General features: G+C 42.6%; 1 protein-coding gene across 2 annotated transcripts in view; it reads right to left on the bottom strand.

The window, feature by feature from the left end:
* Positions 1–1,076: 1,076 nt before the first annotated feature.
* LOC132656419 (uncharacterized) overlaps positions 1,077–20,196 on the bottom strand; it is a 45,028-nt gene continuing 25,908 nt past the window's right edge. For both annotated transcript variants that reach the window (XM_060390922.1, XM_060390923.1), the window contains exons 2-7: positions 9,516–9,678; positions 8,187–8,318; positions 7,341–7,524; positions 4,363–4,478; positions 3,317–3,453; positions 1,077–3,185 (exon numbers count right to left, since the gene is read on the bottom strand). In XM_060390922.1, coding sequence (XP_060246905.1) covers positions 3,366–3,453; positions 4,363–4,478; positions 7,341–7,524; positions 8,187–8,318; positions 9,516–9,622 — 627 coding nt within the window. In that variant the 5' untranslated portion in view covers positions 9,623–9,678 and the 3' untranslated portion in view covers positions 1,077–3,185; positions 3,317–3,365. The remainder of the gene's footprint in view (positions 3,186–3,316; positions 3,454–4,362; positions 4,479–7,340; positions 7,525–8,186; positions 8,319–9,515; positions 9,679–20,196) is intronic.

Below are 20,196 nucleotides of genomic sequence, written 5' to 3'. Positions count from 1 at the left end.
CTAATAAAGTACGTGAGGTGAAGGACAAAAGTCAAGTTCAGGGGCTGGAGAAATGACTCCTCCATTTTTAGCATTTGTTTCTCAGAAGACTCAAAGGGCAGCTAACATTCCTCTGTAACTTCAGCTCCAGGTGGAATCCAGTGCCCTCTTATGGCCTCTGGGAGAATTGTATGCATGTGGTGTATAGTCCTTCATTAGGCAGAACACCCAAATGTGTACAAGAAATAAATTTTAAAAAATCAAACAAAAACAAAAAAGAGGCAAAGACCTAATCAAGGCCTACAGCACAAGACTAGACCATGACAACAAAACAAAACATTTTAAAATATATATTTACCAAGATGTATGGTTCTCACTGATTTTGTAATTTAAGAAAATCAGAGGCAGATGGCTCTGGGTTTTCTGATTTCTTTTATATCCATGAGCAAATATTTATATTTATTAAGAAGCATTAGAGCCATGCTGCTGTGTTTCTCACTAGTTTGTTTCATGTGATCATCCACAAAGTACCATATTTTAGGGGGAGTTAAATATATGACTACAGGGATACAGTATGGACACTATTTCCACAATGAAGTGGGTATCCATAGTGTTGGATACACTATCCACTTTGAAAGAACATTCCCTCTGTGTAGCCTTGGCTGGATGGCAACTCACTATGTAGCCTTAGGCCCCTGAACCTAGAAGAGATTCATTTCTACCTGTGACTTCTGGGCTTACAGGACTAAGACCCCACATCTGACTAAAGAAGAGTCTGAAGAATTAACAGTGGAAGATTAATTTTTATTTGTAAAAATACAATCATTTTACTCAATAGGGGATGATTAAATGGGACAGGCATTATAGACAGAATATAGCCTTAGCAAACTAGCAAGTCAATAACATCATCAGATGAAATAACAAATGAATAACAAAGCCTCAAACCAAAGAACACAATAAACCAAAAGCAAAAAAATCTAAACCCAAAATTCAAACAATAATTTTTTTTTATCAGTTACATTTTATTAACTCTGTATCCCAGCCGTGTCCCGATCCCTCATTCCCTCCCAGTCCCTCCCTCCCTCCCTCATCTCCACCGTGCCCCTTTCCAAGTCCACTGATAGGGGGGACCTCCTCCCCATTCATCTGATCCTGTTTTATCAGGTATCTTCAGGACTGGCTGCAAAGCCCTCCTCTGTGGCCTAACAGGACTGCTCCTCCCTTCGGGGATGGGGAGACCAAAGAGCCAGTCATTGAGTTCCTGTTAGAAATAGTCCCTGTTCCCCTCACTCTGGGAAACCAATTGGTTACTGAGCTACCACAGGCTACATCTGAGTGGAGGTTCTAGGTTATATCCATACATGGTCCTTGGTTGAATGTCAGTCTCAGAAAAGACCCTGTGCCCAGATATATTTGGTCCTGGTGGAGCTCCTATCCTTTCCCCATCAGACTAACTCCCCTTCTTTCTTATGATTCCCTGTACTCTGCCAAAGGTTTGGTCATGAGTCTTTGCTTTGAAAACACTGCAACTTAGAGTCTTTCAGATGCGCTCAGTAGACTCCTGTCATACGTTCAATGCACATCCCATCTGTCTTTCTAAATGAGGATTGATCATCTTACCCCATGTCAGCTCAATTGATTATCTTTTTTAGGTGTATAGATTTCATTATGTTTATCATATCTTATAGGTCTATATAAGTGAGTATATCCCATGTTTGTCTTTCTCCTTCTGGGATATTTCACTCAGAATGATCTTTTCTAGATCCCACCATTTGCCTGCAAATTTCATGATTTCCTCCTTTTTGATTGCTGAGTAGTATTCCATTGTATAAAAATACCATAATTTCTGTACCCATTCCACCGTTGATGGACATCTGGGTTGTTTCCAGGTTCTGGCTATTACAAATAGAGCTGCTATAAACATGGTTGAGCAAGTGTCCTTTTTGTGTACTTGAACAAACTTTGGGTATATACCTAGCAGTGGTATAGCTGGGTCTGGAGGAAGCACTATTCCTATTTGTCTTAGAAAGCGCCAGATAGCTTTCCAGAGTGGTTGTACCAGTTTACATTCCCACCAGCAGTGGAGGAGGGTTCCCCTTTCTCCACAACCGCTCCAGCATGTGTTATCACTTGAGTTTTTCATCTTGGCCATTCTGATGTGTGTAAGGTGATATCTCAGGGTCGTTTTGATTTGCATTTCCCTGATGGCTAATGAGGATGAGCATTTCTTTAAGTGTTTTTCTGCCATTCGATATTCCTCTGTCGAGAATTCTCTGTTTAGCTCTGTTCCCGATTTTTTAATTGGATTACTTGGATTGCTGCTTTTCAGCTTCTTTAGTTCTTTGTATATACTGGATATTAGTCCTCTGTCAGATAAAGGGTTAGTGAAGATTCTTTCCCAATCTGTAGGAGGTCGTTTTGTTTTGATGACGGTATCCTTTGCTTTACAGAAACTTTTCAGTTTCATGAGGTCCCATTTATTGATTGTTGCTCTTAGAGCCTGTGCTGTTGGTGTTCTGTTCAGGAAGTTGTCTCCTGTGCCAATGAGTTCTAGGCTGTTCCCCACTTTTTTTTTCCAATTGATTTAGGGTATCTGGTTTTATGTTGAGGTCCTTGATCCACTTTGACTTTAGTTTTGTGCAGGGTGATAGATATGGATCTGTTTTCATTTTTCTGCATGTAGACATCCAGTTGGTCCAGCACCATTTGTTGAAGATGCTGTCTTTTTTCCATTAAATGGAATTGGCTTCTTTGTCGAATATGGAGTATTCATAGGTGTGTGGATTTATTTCTGGGTCTTCTATGCGGTTCCATTGATCCTCCTTTCTGTTTCTATGCCAATACCATGCAGTTTTTATTACTGTTGCCCTGTAGTACAGCTTGAGATCAGGAATGGAGATACCTCCAGATGATCTGTTGTCGTACAGAATCGTTTTGGAGATTCTGGGTCAAACAATAAATTAAGCTAAACAACATTCTCTTTCTAAAGATTTAGCAGCATGCACATAAGTCAATTGATATTGGATTCAAAGGTGAGTTCACATTTTCAAAAGGGGTGTCTTTTTGGGGGTTTTTTGTTTGTTTGTTTGTTTGTTTGTTTTTTGTGAGGAGCCCTTGATTATAGAGTAAAAAATGTTGTGTTCAACTTCTCTGTGGCTTTCTTTCTTTCTTTCTTTTTTACTGTCTCCTCAGTTCTCTCAAAGGAGCTGTCAGAGAAGAAGGAAAGACAATCAATCAAACCCAGAGGCACCCATGCTAGGCCTGAGGAAAGACAAAATCAAGGCCAGTTTACACATAGGAAACCAAAGTCAAGGAAGAAAAACCACCCCAGGATTACCAGAGTTGCTGAGGATGGGATGGGATAGTCGCTCAATTGCCTGGAAAACTCAGTTGTCCGGCTGCAGAAGCTCTGTCTGTGGGGAGCTCTCTTCCTGGGCTGTGGCTCCTTCCAGGTCAGACTGGAGTATTTCAGACCTACGGAAGGAAGGAAGGAACAGAAGCCTAGTGAAGGTAAGCCATGTCAGCTGTTGACTCTACACAAACTCTATTCAGCTGGACAGTCCAGGATGACCTTTCAGGTGAGATCATTCCCTGCATTTCCCAAAGAAAAATGGTCAGAGAGTACATGTGCCTGGATATTTTTTTCTCACATTTTTAAAAACTGCGGGAAGATGAACTGAAACCTACACACTGCATTGAAATAGAAAAATAACAGCACATTTCTCCAATAGTCAGTCCAGATGATTAATTAATTAACTAATTAATTAATGTCTGAGTCACACTTGAGAAAAGATGTGAGCAACCTAGTTACCTATGTAGAGTCCCTCTTCAGGGCCTACTCACTGCAGTGAAGGCCTTGAGTTTTCCTACAGTCCAGAAACCTGCCTGGGTAACCTTGTCAACCAAGTGCCCTGTTTATAATCAAAGAAATCATCTCACAGGAATGCCCTGTCACTGCAGGGAGCCTGGATTCAGTAGGAGTATGCTACATGAAAATGTGCCCAAGTGTAGGAACTGACCTCTAAAGGTGATATTCCTGAAGGAAAATAACATGTCAAGAGTCATACTTTCTTCTACAAGGGATACTCCCCTTGCTAGGTTTAGTACTAAGAGGATTTGTGGGGAAACCAAGGGATAAGGTTCTCAGATAATACTAGAGAGGCTAGAAAAGAGGAGGGGGTGCACCATCCACAGAAACACTAAGGAACACATGTTGTTTCCTGGACAGAAGTTCTTGGTGACTGGACCAGTTAATACTCAGAGGTGTTCTTTCCATGGCTGTGGTTGAGAGCCATGCAGATGGCCAGAAACCCAAAAGGACAAGACACAAAGCCAAAGGGTACCCACTTGGTTCCACCCTCCACTCAATCCCTGGGTTCCTACCTCATCTCAATGACATCAGTGTGATGCTGCATCTTTTCTGCCAAGTCCCTTTCCTGGCTGTCCAGCATTTTCTGTTCCAGTAGGTCCTGGATTCTTTTCTCTATTGCTTTTAGTTTCTGTTTTTTAGAAGATTGTGTTCAGAGGTGCTGTGAACATGGTTGTGCAAAACCACCTGTGCACATTGACACACACACACACACACAAACTCCTGAACATACAGAAATACATGTATGCTCACATACAACTATACTGCATTGCAGTAACATGATTATTTTACCAGTAATGTAAGAGATCACCAGGGATCCTATATAGAACAATGTTACCTTTCTTTAGAAGGGATAAGAAATTAGTGGACATAGAATATAGACAGTTCAGTGGATAAAGTACTTTTCCTAAAACTTCTGTGTAGACATGTGGACCCACTGGGTCTTGCCTTTTTAGCCAAGCCTACATAGCAAGTGCCCGAAGCTTGCAATATTGTTTTTTTCCCCAGCCCAAGACCTGGGGATGGTGGTGAACCAGCTCCTTGTTCTGTCCCACTCATTCCCAGTTGTTCCAAGGTGAGCAGCTTCCTACTAATGGAGCTCCCTTATTCATAGCCTGCATCGCTTTGAACCAAAACATTGAGCCTATGAAATGAGAAAATCTCCACAACTAAGACAAAAAAAAGAAAAAAAAAGGTTCTCCCTCTGATAGGATCAGGGATCTTTTTGAGTAACAGAAGGCTGATTAACTCAAGGCCAAATGATCTTGAGTGTCTTTATTTCATGATGAACGATATTTCCATGAAGGGTGGACCATATGGTACACCTATAAGCTGATGGACACCTGGAAATTTTCAACTATTTCTACTATGAAGAAGACTGTTACAACCCTGATGCCTTCTGTTTTATCTATGGATACCTACTTCTAGTTCTGGAATTGCGAAGTCACCTTGTGACTGCCCTTCAGGATGTTGAAAAATTATTTACGGCCTCTCACAGGACTACCTCATTTTACACCACCAGCAATGTCTGGGGGTCCTCGCTTCTCCCATCCCTCTTAAGGCTCATTTTGGATTATATTTGAGTGATGTAGAATAAAAGCAGTTACTGAGTGCTATAGACACAGCACAAGATGAATGCTTTATACTTTCATGAGGTTAAGGGGGCTGCACTGACACAGCCCTGTACACAAACTTCAGCATTGCTATGGGATTTCTGCTGAACTGAGATGCAACCACACGCAACTCCAAATCTCTCAATGCGTAAAATCCAGGCCAAGCTCCAAGGCCTTTGTTTACTGAGCCAAGATTAGGTGAAGGAGGAAAGAAAATGGTTGCTGGCAATGATGACAACAAAACAGGATGCAGGGAAGACACAGAAAGGCACCCCACTGTCCAGTGGACAGTCACTATTCACCAAGAGCAGAAAAAGCACACAGACCCTTAGCCAGCCTTTCCCGACTCTCAAGCACCTTGTTTTGTATAGCAGCCTTCTCCTCACCTCCTTGTAGCCCCTTCCTTTGGTTAACTCCAAAGGATTTCTTTGAAGATATGTATTCTTGCCTCTACAAAGTCTATGAGTTAGAGCAGCTTTTGTGTCCTTTTTTCTAAACAAAAGTTGGGAATGCAGAAAGATGGGCAGCGGCATGTGAGGTTTGATGTCTGAAAAGTCAGTCAACCTGACATTTTCTCATTGAAGCTGGTCTCTTTCATCATTTAAGATGTTTCAAGAGCAAATCAACATATGTATATGCAGAAACACACACACACAAATTCACACATAAACACAGACACATGACACTCACACATACACTTGCACATAGAAGCACCCAACACAAACACCTACACAAGCACTCACCTCTACACATACATGCAACATAGCAACAAGGACTGACCCACACCTGAGCACATGCACACACACACACAACATGAATAGGGACAGTAATGTGCAAATAAGGGTCAGCACACATGCGAAGTACACAACTATTAACACACATACATAAAAACACACACATATGCTTACTCACAATCACACATTCACATAGATGACCACCAATTCACCACACACAGAAACACAACACATGCACACACATTCATGAACACACAGAGAGACACAAATATGCACACACACACACACACACACACACACACACACACACCATGAAGAGAATTGCTGTTACAACACTTTTTCTGCTGCATAAGGAGTTACTAAGACCTACCTGCTGTATACAAGGCTCTTAGACTTAGCTAGGCTTTGGTGTCATCTATTGTGATTATTTCCTCTTCCAGGAACTTTTCCATCCCAACACACACCAATATCATGGGAAAATTACAAACACTGCACTGGTTCAGCTAAATTGAACCACAGAAGACCAAGTTCCCAAGAAGGAGGTCTCCAAGCTAACCTTCCAAATAGCTCCATGTTGATCCATCATGGTTTCCTTACCTAACCTATCCTGGTTCATGCAAAGAAGATCTTGGGAGATCTAAAGAAGTCAGTTACCTAGGTCATTACCCAGAATTCTTTTCAAAATATTACAGTTCATATAATATGAAAACAGATCTCAGGTCAGGCAGTATGAAGCTAATGAAGTCACATGCAGGGATTTTCTGAAATGCAGCATTCTGAACAATTATGAGGAGGAATCTGTGCTGAGCTACAGACCCCTGAAGTCATGACTCAAAGCTCTGTGCTACTACCTAAGTGGGTTTCCACATAACAACACTCCTATCATGGTTGCAAGTAGGTGTGAGAAGTGTGAGCCACCTTTCTCCCTCAGTGGACTACAATTTCTAGCAGAGCAGGACACTTTGTTTTTCAATCATCCAGTTTCTCAAAAGAGGCTAACTCCCCAGATAGACTTGTAAATAATCACAGAAGTAAACAACTGGAAGAGATGTAGGCAAACAGATGGATGGGTGGGTGGATGGTTACATGGGAGTGTCTGTTTTTGGTTGCTCAGGTGGGCCTCCTGCCCCTGCTGCCTCAACCTACCTGCTGCTTCCTAGCACACAGGCCACACATCTTCTCAAGGGCCTCGACACAGATCCTGTTTTTCTCCTGACAGGAATTTTGCAGCACAATATGCTTCCTCTGCAGCTCTCTGTTCTTCTTTCTCAATGTGGTAACTTGCAGCGTCAGCTTAGTCCAGTCAGTCATGAGCTGGCAGTGATGAAGGCTGAACCAAAGACAAAATATGGTGAGCCCGTAACAGCAAGTATTTGTCTCCCCACATCCAAGTACCATCATCCTTACAATGTCCATGGTATCCAGAGAGTCCCAGACTGTGGCCTGCATTAGCTATTCCAGCATCACCTAGAGGCATGCCCAAAACAGAGACTATACACATTTCAGAAAGTCTCAAAGTTCTTTTGAAAACCCTGACACCAAAAGGAATTCATGCACCTCCAAGAGTAGGAAGTGTCCCCGATCTGTGTTTATCAGTCCATGATATCTGGAAGACATCAGCACATAGAGAGCAAACCATCTTTAAGCTAGAACTGCATTTCTTTCAAAATTCCAGGGTATTTATGGATCCCATCCAAACCAGCTATTTAAATCCACTGCAAGAGTCCCAAAAGACAACCCTTTCATGATGCAAATATTTTTTTTTCTCTCTAGAGGCTGTTGAGGATGGCAGGACAGTGTTGGGAGGGGCTCATAGTCTCTTCACACTGAACAAAAGTGAGTCCAAGTGGTACAGGTCCAAGAACCAAAAGGCAGGTTGCTTGCTCAGAGACAGACAGGCTAGAACCAGAGCCCTCACTTTGGATTGAAAACAAAGAAGAGCAGATGCAATACCATTCAAGTGCTGAGGTCCCAGCCAAGTCAGTCACTCACCTGAAAGATTCAGTCTCCTTAGTCAGCACCTTGTACTTGTCCAAGGCCCCACTTAACTCCTGGGGCAATTTCTGCAGAGCTGACATCATTTTCTGTTGTTCCAGATTCAGGATTGCAAATTCAAAATTGAACCTGTTTTAAGGTGAGAGGCCCAGAAGTGAATAACCTCATGAACAAAGCCTCAAGGATCACATGAATTTAGGCTGCATCCAGGATTACCTCAGCCCAGGAGATGCTACATCCTGTTTCCTAACTGCTAGGACCTTCAGAGGCTTATTAAAGTTAAGATCCTGGTCTCAGGACAGCAGAGGCATGGGTATCAAAGTAAAGGATCTGGGCTGCATGAACACTCTTGATGGCACTGAAGGAATATATCAGCTTTCTAAGAAGTTCCCAGGAGTCCATGCCACAGACCTGGGCCTTCCAGAAATTTGTGATAACATTTCTCCTATGTTTATAGCAGGGACTCTCAAACCTGAGGTCCTATTGCTACACAGATGCACAGAGTACATCATCAATAGTTCCAGGGAAGAGGATTTATTAACTCCCAAGGAGATTCCAATGTGCCACCACGGTGAGGACAAGGGACATGTGCTGACTCCCCAAAGGGCAGCTCCATAGCTTTAGCACTGGCATCCCTTGAAAACTATAAGACAGCAAATTCTCAGGTCCCATCACCCACCACCAACTCCCAGGATCTGAAGGTGGTATTCACAGAAGACAGTACTCATTCATGCATGTGCCTTCAGGAATTTGCCAAATAACACACACACACACACACACACACACACACACACACACACACACAAACTAGCAATTAGCATGCCAAATTCAGGAAGGTGGTATTGTCTCAGAGTACAATGAACAAGACCAAGAGGGGCCCTGATGAGCTCCATGCTTTTCAGGCACAACTTGAGATGCACCAAGTGGGCCCAGGCTCCAGCTCCTGCCAAGAGCAACCAGTCCCCATGCACCTGCTGGTCAAGTACAAAGACTCACCATACATGCACAGCACCTAGCATCTCCCACAAGCTAACACCTGTTAAGGCCTATAAAATGCATGATAATAGCTCACACACTATTGTCCTATTGATACACTAAGATTCATGCCATAGGATCTGCTTTTCATTTGGAGCAAGCAGAATAGCCTATGTCCCTAGGCTTCTGGTACTCCTAATGAGGCTTCAGGTTCTGCCTTTCAAATGCACTCAAGAAAATCAGTTTGGCCATGAAGACGCTATGGAGGTGCAGCCTCTTGTGATGTTAGGAAAGATAGGGTTGACCCACAGCAATCAAGACAGTCAACAGAGAACTGGGCATAATGACTACCTGTTGTTCAAATTCTTGTCAGTATAATGAGCCAGGATTGCACGCAGTTCATCCCTCTCACAGGTCATCCTCTGTAGCTGAATGATCATTTTCTCCAACTTTGTCATCTGCTCCTCCAGCTCATTGATTTTGGAGTATTGGGATGATTCCTTCCCGGAAGAGCCTGTTGGTAGATAAACACAAGTGAACTTGGACAGGTGAATGGCACAGCCACAGGAGAGACGATGCATTGTCACAGCATGGAGTCCATAATCCATGCTCTGCCCATAACCACCCTGGCTAGACATGTGCCTCATTAAGTTCTGCAATCTCCAGAGCCATGCAAGACATAGCAAGCCCAGACATGCAGATTTTGAGGGGAATGTCAGCTGATATCTAAGGAAATGAAGGCAAGTCCCAGAGTCCCTCACTATTAGCACCACCAAGCCCTGATCATATGTGTCTAAGACAAATGCATCTGAATGTGTGAGTACAAGGCAATTGCCCAGGGGAGTATTCCTCATTGTTATTGGTATCAGACACCTAAGGAACCTACAGAAATCTGCTGAGAATGCAGTGCATCAACATGCTTCCCTGAGAGGGACACCTCATTAATATCTCTGCTGGCCTTCTCCCAACCTCAGAATGAAATTAAGTTCTCAAAGAATGGAGCTATAGTCTTCTCATTTTCCTGACCCCCTGCCAAAACCACCATCACAAATCCCTGACCTGGGTTTGTTCTTTAGGAAACAGAGAATCAGGAAAGACCCTTTCCTTCCCAGAGGCGATCAGCTGTTGAGCCCTACTCCTCGAAGGCCTAGCTCAAACCCCATCTCTTCTGAGAAGCTCATTAACCCCTGCCCTCAACTCACTGTGCTTTCCACAGAACCACTTATTTCTTGTTCTTCAGCATGAAGATCGAAGGCCAGATTCCTTCTGTCTCCCTCTGGCCTCTCCACACTCTCCCTTTGCTCTTCCCAATAGCCTACTCAGCCTAGACAACATTTCTACAGGAGAAACCTATAGGCACTGACCAAATGCCACCAACGGTATTTACTGTTGCTACAACACTGATGACATCAAAGAGAATGCAGACAGCTTGCTAGGATACAACAGAATGTCCAGAAAAAGGACTGTTAAGGTCCCCTGGAGCAGCCCATATCAATATCCTAAAAAGCTCTTCCCCAAACCACTCAAAGCCAAACTGCCCTTTCCACTAGCCTTCTCTGAAAGACAATGGAAGGCCTTCAGCACCTCCTCTTTCCTATCCACTGAGCTCTCTGTTTCAATATAATCCTATCACTCCTTCATCTGGGGTAGATAAAGGCTCATTTTCCAAACACAGCTAAGCAGTGGCTCTTACCCTCCTTAAAATCTCTAAGCAATAAAATAATTAATAAAGTTTTCCAGGAAATTAGGTCAGGTTGATGGGAAAGCAACATCAGTCCCCCTGTCATCAATAAGTATGTCAGAGATGATTCATACAGCTGTTACAATGTTCTGGGGTTTGTGGGAGATGTTGGGGGTCCTGTCAAAACAAAGATAGGTAATGATGAAAACTTCTCTCAAAGATTCAGCAGAAGACATTCCAGGCTTGATGTTCACAAAGGTGTGGTCAACTATTGACAGGGAAGGATGAAGAGGATTTGGGATCCCAGGTGAGACCTCAGACACTAGGAGCAAACACTCACAGGATGATTCATGGCCCAAACTGCACAAGAGTTTTTGGGAAAGTTGACTGACTGGTGGGAGGACAGATGCTGCTATGTAATAGTATGCTCAGTGGCAAAATTAAATACATCTGTCAGTCTGCAGAGACTGATGCACCAACCAAGGACCATGATACATGAAGAAAACCTAGGCCCCTTGCTCATTTATAGCCCATAGGCAGCTCAGTGGGTCCCAAGGTAAAGGTAACAGAAGATGCCTCTGACATGAACTCAGTTACCTGTTCCTCAATCACTTCCCCCAGGCAATGTGACCTTGCCAGGCAACAGATGAAGAGGATCCAGGCAGTCCTGCTGAGACTTGATAAGCTAGGGGCAATTGTCAGGGGAGGAGAACTCTCCATATCGGTGGATTAGGGAAAGGGAATAGGGGAAGAAGAAGGAAAGGTGGGACCAAGGAGAGTTGAGGGAGGGAGCTACAATCACGATATAAAATGAATTTTTTTTTACTGTTTATTTATCTGCATATTTTATTTTTTAGATATTCCCTTAGGGTTTTTTTTTAATCTTTTACGAGAACATTGGCTAACACTCTTGGATCTTAGATAACATTACCGACATTTTTTTTCTGTTAGAATTCTATAAAAATATCAGCAACATGAATTTCTATTACATTTTTTTATTTTTTAACTTTTATTAGTTACACTTTATTCAATTTGTATCCTCCCATAAACCCCTCTTAATCCCACTTGCCCTCCCCCTTCTTCATGCATGCCCCTCCCAAAGTCCACTGATAGGGGAGGTCCTCCTCTCCTTCCTTCTGATCTCAGTCTATCAAATCTCATCAGGAGTGGCTGCATTGTAATCTCCTGTGGCCTTGTATGGTTGATCCCCCCTAAGGGGGAGGTGATCAAAGAGCAGGCCAATCAGTTTATGTCAGAGGCAGTCCCTCTTCCCATTACTATTAAACCCACTTGGACACTGAACTGCTATGGGCTACATCTGTACAGGGTTTCTAGTTTATCTCCATGCATGGTACTTGGTTGGAGTTTGAGTCTCTGGAAAGCCCCCTGTTTTCAAATTTTCTGGTTCTGTTGCTCTCCTTGTGGAGTTCCTCTCCTCTCCAGATCTTCCTATTTCCCACTTTTTTCATAAGATTCCATGCTCTATCAGTCATGTGGAAATTATGTAGTGTGTCTCTGCTATGATTCTTCTCCCAGAGCTAAACTAAATCCAAATTCCTTGATCTGGAGCCTGTACTAATAACGCACATGCTCTTAGGAAGGGGGACATAGCCAGCTTTTAAAAACTATCACTGGAGCATGAGAAGGGCAAGCAAAGGACACAAGGAAACAGATTACTAAGGTGACTTTGCCCTAGAGATTTACCAGAGACCCATTTCACATTTTGTAAACTTACTGACAATCCTGGAAATGAAGAGCTGATACCATGCACAGCCTAGATTGCAAATTCTCCAGAAATCTGGACTGTGGCCTCAGAAGTTTCCTTGGTGGACCTCAGGCCAAAGAAGGATGTGTGGAAAACATTGTCTTTCATATGTTGTATCACACTGGCAAGACATGCTAGATGAGATTAGCTACCTCAGCAATACCCAATTAGAGAAGTGAAGTGACAGCTCATGCCCTAAACACTACTTCATGTGAGCCAAAACCTGGCACACAGAAGGGTGGTCAGCAAGTAAGCAGTAGGTGATACTCTGCCCCAGCTGGTTCTGAAAGACTTGAGTCTCCCCCACTGTGGAGGTCAATTCTCCCATCTCTTTATGGGGAGGGAGATAATAATCAGATGGGTTCTTCTGCCTCCCTGCACAAGCTGAGCCAGGTATCAGCCCTCTTATTCACAGCTGCACAGTAGGCAACTTGGCTTTAGAGCCCTCAGCCATGTGCTTTCAGAGGCCGTGAGAAAACTGATACTGTCCACAAGCAGTCAGGTAGTTTACAGTTGTCCAAGTCACTTGTGGAATGCTTCAGACTTATGTTTGGGGCTGGCACGTTGAGGGAAGTTTGGCACACAGTAGCCTAGATTAGGCCTCCAGGGACACAGTCCCTGGCCACCAGACAGGTGGGCAGCATCAGCAGGTGGACAAAAGTCAGGGGCTGCCAAAGCTTCTGAGTTGTTGTACAGCCCTGAGGAGATAACAACTGACTCAACTAAATTTCTAAATAGTGTCTGGTAGAGACCAGAAAGTTGAGGTCATACTGTGGTCCATGAGTAGATCATATGCATAAACTGTTATGAAAAATGTCTCTATGATCATAGAAAGAGTGATGGTGGAGAAGACAAAAGAGGGAAAGAGAGAGAGACAAAGAGTGAGAGAAAGATAGAGAGAAAGAGAGAGAGAGAGAGACAGAGACAGAGAGAGATACAGAGGGATAGACAGGGAGAGAGACAAACAGAGGGACAGCACCTTATTGTTATTATTATTAAATTTACTTATTTTTTATTAATTACAGTTTATTCAATTTGTTTCCCAGCTGTACCACACTCCCTCTTCCCCTCCCAAAACAACCCTCCCACCTTCATCTCCTCCCAAGCCCCTCCCCTAGTCCACTGATAGGGGAGGTCCTCCTCCTCTTCCCTCTGACCCTAGCCTACCAGGCCTCATCAGGACTGGCTGCATTGTCTTCCTCTGTGGCGTGGTAAGGTTGCTCCCCCATCAGGGAGAGGTGATCAAAGAGCCAGCCACTGAGTTCATGTCAGAAACAGTCTCTGTTCCCATTAGAAGGGAACCCACTTGGATACTGAGCTGCCATGGGCTATGTCTGTGCAAGGGTTCTAAGTTATCTCCATGAATGGTTCTTGGTTTGAATATCAGTCTCAGAAAAGCCACCTGAGCCCCAAATTTTTGGTTCTATTGTTCTCCTTATGGAGCTCCTGTCCCCTCCAGGTTTTTCTACCTCTCCCTTCTCTCATAAGATTCCCTCACTCTACAAAATGATTGGCTATGTGTTTCAGCATCTGCTTTGATACCCTCTGGGTAAAGTCTTTCAAAGGCCCTCTGTGGTAGGCTCCTGTCCTCTTCCCTTTTTTCTCCCCCTTCAGATGTGTGTCCTGTTTGCCTTTCTGAATAAGGATTTATCATCTTACCCAGGGTCCTCTTTCTTCCTTAGCTTCTTTAGGTATATAGATTTTAGTATGTTCATCCTATATTTTTTGTCTAATATCCACTTATAAGTGAGCATATGCCATGTGTGTCTTTCTGTTTCTGGGATACCTCAACTTTTTTAATTGGATTACTTGATTTGTTGCTGTTTAAATTCTTGGGTTCATTATAAATTCTGCACATTATCACTCTGTCAGATATGGGGTTGGTGAAGATCCTTTCCCAGTCTGTAGGCAGTCCTTTTGTTCTGATGACAGTGTCCTTTGCTTTACAGAAGCTTTTCAGTTTCATGAAGTCCCATTTATTGATTGTTGCTCTTAGAGCCTCTGCTGTTGTTGTTCTGTTCAGGATGTTTCCTCCTGTGCCAAATAGTTCAAGGTTTTTCCCCACTTTTTCTTCTAACAGATTTAGTGTTTTCTGGTTTTATGTTGGGGACTTTGATCCACTTGGACTTTAGTTTTGTGCAGAGTGATAACTATGGATCTATTTGCATTTTCCTACATGTAGACATCCAGTTTGACCAGCACCATTTGTTGACGATGCTATCTTTTTTCCATTGTATGGTTTTGGCATCTTTATCAAAGATCAGGTGTCAATAAGTGTGTGGCAAAGACCCAACAAAAAAAGAGAACTTCAGACCGATCTCTCTTATGAATATTGATGCAAAAATACTCAATAAAATACTTGCAAACCGAATACAAGAACACATCAAAGATATCATCCACCATGACCAAGTAGGCTTCATCCCAGGCATGCAAGGGTGGTTCAACATACAGAAATCCATCAATGTAATCCACCACATAAACAAACTGAAGGAGAAAAACCACATGATCATCTCCTTGGACACCGAAAAAGCATTTGACAAAGTCCAACACCCATTCAAGTTTAAAGTATTGGAGAGATCAGGGATACAAGGCACATACTTAAACATAGTAAAGGCAATATACAGCAAGCCTACAGCCAACATCAAACTCAATGGAGAGAAACTTAAATCAATCCCACTGAAATCAGGGACAAGACAAGGCTGCCCACTCTCTCCATATCTCTTCAACATAGTACTTGAAGTCCTAACCAGAGGAATAAGACAACAAGAAACACTTAAAGAAATGCTCAGTGTCATTAGCCATCAGGGAAATGCAAATCAAAACGACCCTGAGATATCACCTTACACCCATCAGAATGGCCAAGATGAAAAACTCAAGCGACAACACATGCTGGAGAGGTTGTGGAGAAAGGGGAACCCTCCTCCACTGCTGGTGGGAATGTAAACTGGTACAACCACTCTGGAAAGCTATCTGGCACTTTCTAAGACGATTAGGAATAGTGCTTCCTCAAGACCCAGCTATACCACTGCTAGGTATATATCCAAAGTTTGCTCAAGTACACAAAAGGGATACTTGCTCAATCATGTTTGTAGCAGTTTTATTTGTAATAGCCAGAACCTGGAAACAACCCAGATGTCGATCAACAGAGCAGAGGAATGGGTACAGAAATTGTGGTATTTTTACACAATGGAATACTACTCAGCAATCAAAAAGGAGGAAATCATGAAAATTGCAGGCAAATGGTGGGATCTAGAAAAGATCATTCTGAGTGAAATATCCCAGAAGGAGAAAGACAAACACAGCATATACTCAATTATATAGACCTATAAGATATGATAAACATAATGAAATCTATACACCTAAAAAGATAATCAAGAGAGTGGACATGGGGTAAGATGATCAATCCTCGTTTAGAAAGACAGATGGGATGTACATTGAACCTATGACAGGAGTCTACTGAGTGCATCTGAAAGACTCTAACTAGCAGTGTTTTCAAAGCAAAGACTCATGACCAAACCTTTGGCAGAGTACAGGGAATCATAAGAAAGAAGGGGAGTTAGTCTGATACAGAAAGGATAGGAGCTCCACAAGGACCAAATATATCTGGGCACAGGGTCTTTTCTGAGACTGACATTCAACCAAGGACCATGTATAGATATAACCTAGAACCTCCGCTCAGATGTAGCCTGTGGTAGCTCAGTAACCAATTGGTTTCCCAAAGTGAGGGGAACAAGGACTATTTCTAACAGGAACTCAATGACTGGCTCTTTGGCCTCTCCACCCCCCAAGGGAGGAGCAGTCCTGTTAGGCCACAGAGGAGGGCTTTGCAGCCAGTCCTGAAGATGCCTGATAAACAGGATCAGATGAATGGGGAGGAGGTCCCCCCTAACAGTGGACTTGGAAAGGGGCACGGTGGAGATGAGGGAGGGAGGGAGGGACTGGGAGGGAATGAGGGATCGGGACACGGCTGGGATACAGAGTTAATAAAATGTAACTGATAAGAAAAAAATAAAATTCAAAAAAGAAAAACTCAAATGACAACACATGTTGGAGATGTTGTGGAGAAAGGGGAACCCTCCTCCATTGCTGGTGGGAATGTAAACTAGTACAACCACTTTGTACTAGTTTCAATCTGGCGCTTTCTCAGACAATTAGGAATAGTGCTTCCTCAAGACCCAGCTATACCACTGCTAGGCATATACCCAAAATTTGCTCAAGTACACAATAAGGACATTTGCTCAACCATGTTTGTAGCAGCTTTATTTGTAATAGCCAGAACTTGGAAACAACCCAGATGTCCACCAACGAAGAAATGGATACAGAAATTGTGGTATTTTTACACAATGGAATACTACTCAGCAATCAAAAAGGAGGAAATCATGAAATTTCCAGGCAAATGGTGGGATCTAGAAAAGATCATTCTGAGTGAAGTATCCCAGAAGGAGAAAGACAAACATGGAATATATTCGCTTATATAAACCTAAAAGATATGATAAACATAATGAAATCTATACACCTAAAGAAGATAATCAAGAAAGCAGACACGGGGTATGATGATCTATCCTCATTTACAAAGACAAATGGGATATGCATTGAACGTATGACAGGAGTCTACCGCAGAAAGCATCTGAAAGACTCTACCTAGCAGTGCTCCAAAGTAGATACTAAGACTCATAACCAAACCTTCGGCAGAGTGCAGGGAATCATATGAAAGAAGGGGAGTTTGATGTGGAAAGGATAGGATGTCCACAAGGACCAAACATATCTGGGCACAGGGTCTTTCTGAGATGGACACTCAACCAAAGACCATGAGAGGATAAAACCTAGAACCTCTGCTCGGATGTGACCCATGATAGCTCAGTTATCAATTGGTTTCCCATAGTAAGGGGAACAAGGACTATTTCTAACAGGAACTCAATGACTGGCTTTTTGACCTCCCCACCTCCCAAAGGAGGAGCAGTACTGTTAGGCCACAGAGGAGGACTTTGCAGCCAGTCCAGAAAATACCTGACAAAAGGGAGTCATATGAAAGAGGAGAAGGTCCTCCCCTATCAGTGGACTTGGAAAGGGGCAGGGAGGAGATGAGGGAGGGAGGGTGGGATTGGGGAGGGAATGAGTGATACAGCTGGGATACAGAATTAACAAAATGTAACTGAGAAAAATAAAAATAAAATAAAATGTCAAGTTCAACCAAAAAAAAAAAGTGTGTCGGTTTATTTCTGTGTCTTCTATTCAATTTCATTGATCCACCAGTCTGCTTCTATGTCAGTACCATGCAGTTTTTATTAATATTGCTTGATAGTACAGCTTGAGATCAGGGATGGAGATACCACCAGTTGATCTGTTGCTGTTGTTTTACAGGATTGTTTTAGCAATTCTGCGTGTTTTGTTTTTTTATATGAATTTGAACATTATTCTTTCAAGTTCTGTAAAGAACTGTGTTGATATTTATTATTATTATTATTACTTACACTTTATTCATTTTGTATCCCCCCATAAGCCCCTCATTCCTCCCCTCCCGATCCCACCCTTCCTCCCCTTCTTGCATGCATGCCCCTCCCCAAGTCCACTGATAGGGGAGGTCCTCCTCTCCTTCCTTCTGATCTTAGTCTATCAGATCACATCAGGAATGGCTGCATTGTCTTCTTCTGTGGCCTGGTAAGGCTGCTCCCCCCTCAGGGGGAGGTGATCAAAGAGCAGGCCAATCAGATTGTGTCAGAGGCAGTCCCTCTTCCCATTACTATGTAACCCACTTGGACACTGAAGTGTGTTGGTATTTTGATGGGAATTGCACTAAATAGATTGCTCTTGGAAAGATGGCCATTTTCATATGTTATTCCTACAGATCCATGAGCATGGGAGATCTTTCCATCTTCTGATATCTTCTTCAATTTCTTTCTTCAGAGACTTGAAATTGTTTTTGTTGGTTTTTTGTTTTGTTTTGTTTTGTTTTGTTTTGTTTTGTTTTTTAAGGTCTTTTACTTGCTTAGTTAGAGTCACACCAAAGTACTTTATACTATTAGAGGCTATTGTGAAGGGTGTAGTTACCCTAAATTCTTTCTTAGACCTTTTGTCTTTGGTATACAGAAGAGCTACTGTTTTTGTTGTTGTTGGTTTGGTTTGGTTTGGTTTGGTTTGGATTGGTTTCGTTGTTATTTTTGGTTTTGTTTTCTTTTTTTTTTAGTTAATTTTATATCCAGCCACTTTGCTGAAGATGCTTATCAGCTGAATGAGTTCTCTAGAATAATTTTGGGGGTCACTCATGTATACTATCATATTATTTGCAAATACTGATATTCTGCCTTCTTCTTTTATGATTTGTATCCTCTTCATATCCTTTAGTTGTCTTATTATGCTAGTTAGGACTGGAGGGCCTGTATGAGGAGGAAGAAATGGTTAGAGAGTTCTCCCAACTGCTGATCTCTGAGCCTGGGGAGCAATGGAGGAGGTCTCCCAAACATAATATTATAGGGATAAATTTCTCCCTATGTGGTGTACAGCAGGCCTGAAGTAAGAAGGTAGTCTCTCCACCCTTCACTGGACACTAATGAGAGTTTTGTATGTACAAAGAAGTTTCTAATTTTTTCATAATGCTTTGACTATTAATTGAGAGTTTTGGGCTAGGGAAGGTAGGAGATTGTCTGACCCTATTGTTAGAGAGTGGCCAATGCCAGGAATGAGAACTTGTAGTGATTTTTTTCTTTCTAGTATATGAAGAGTTTAATAGCTGATGAAGAATGTATAGATACATTTTCACCTGGAAAAGGTATCTATAAAAACTAGCAAGTACTTTTATTCTTCCCTAGCAGGCCAGATTTTGGTGAAAATGTTTCCTATTATTCACCAGAGTGTTAGCCTTCCTATGGACTCTGTTCTGGGCAAAGGCTCTCTCTTCTTTATTTGCTTGAGTACAAACCTAATATCTGTCTGGACATCTCTTGCCAGACTGTGCAGTCTATTTGTAACATACCTTGGTCTGAGCAGCTCAGAAAGTTTGGTGGATCCCAAACTAGATTTATGAAGGTTAGTTACCAAAGTCCTGCCAATTGTTTCTTTTTTGTTTTATTTTTATTTATTAAAATTTATTCACTTTGTATCCCAGCTGTAGACTCATCCCTTTCCCCAAATTTCTTCCCTCCCTGCATGTAACTCCCCTAGTCCACTGATAGGGGAGGTCCTCCTCACCTTCCATAGGACCATAGTCTATCAGGTCTCATCAGCACTGTCTGCATTGCCTTCCTCTGTGTACTGGTAAAGCTGCCAACACAACCCCACCCCTCAGGGGTCAGGTGATCAAAGACCTAGCCACTGAGTTTGCATCAGAGACAACCCCTGTAGCCCTTACTAGGGAACCCACATGGAGACTGTTCTTTCATGGGCTAAATCTGTGCAGGGGTTCTAGGTTATGTCCATGAATGGTCCTTGATTGGAGTATCAGTCACAGAAAAGATCACTGAGACTAGATATTTTGGTTCTTTTGCTCTCCTTGTAGAGATTATGTTTTGTCCAGGTCTTTCTAGCTCCCCCTTCTTTCATAAGATTCCCTGCACTCTGCTCAGTTCGGCTATGTTTCTCCACATCTGCTT

The sequence above is a fragment of the Meriones unguiculatus genome, chromosome 9, assembly GCF_030254825.1.
Source record: "Meriones unguiculatus strain TT.TT164.6M chromosome 9, Bangor_MerUng_6.1, whole genome shotgun sequence".
NCBI lineage: Eukaryota > Metazoa > Chordata > Mammalia > Rodentia > Muridae > Meriones > Meriones unguiculatus.
The sequence above is the reverse complement of the archived record's forward strand: the minus strand, read 5'-3'. Positions and strand labels throughout refer to the sequence as shown.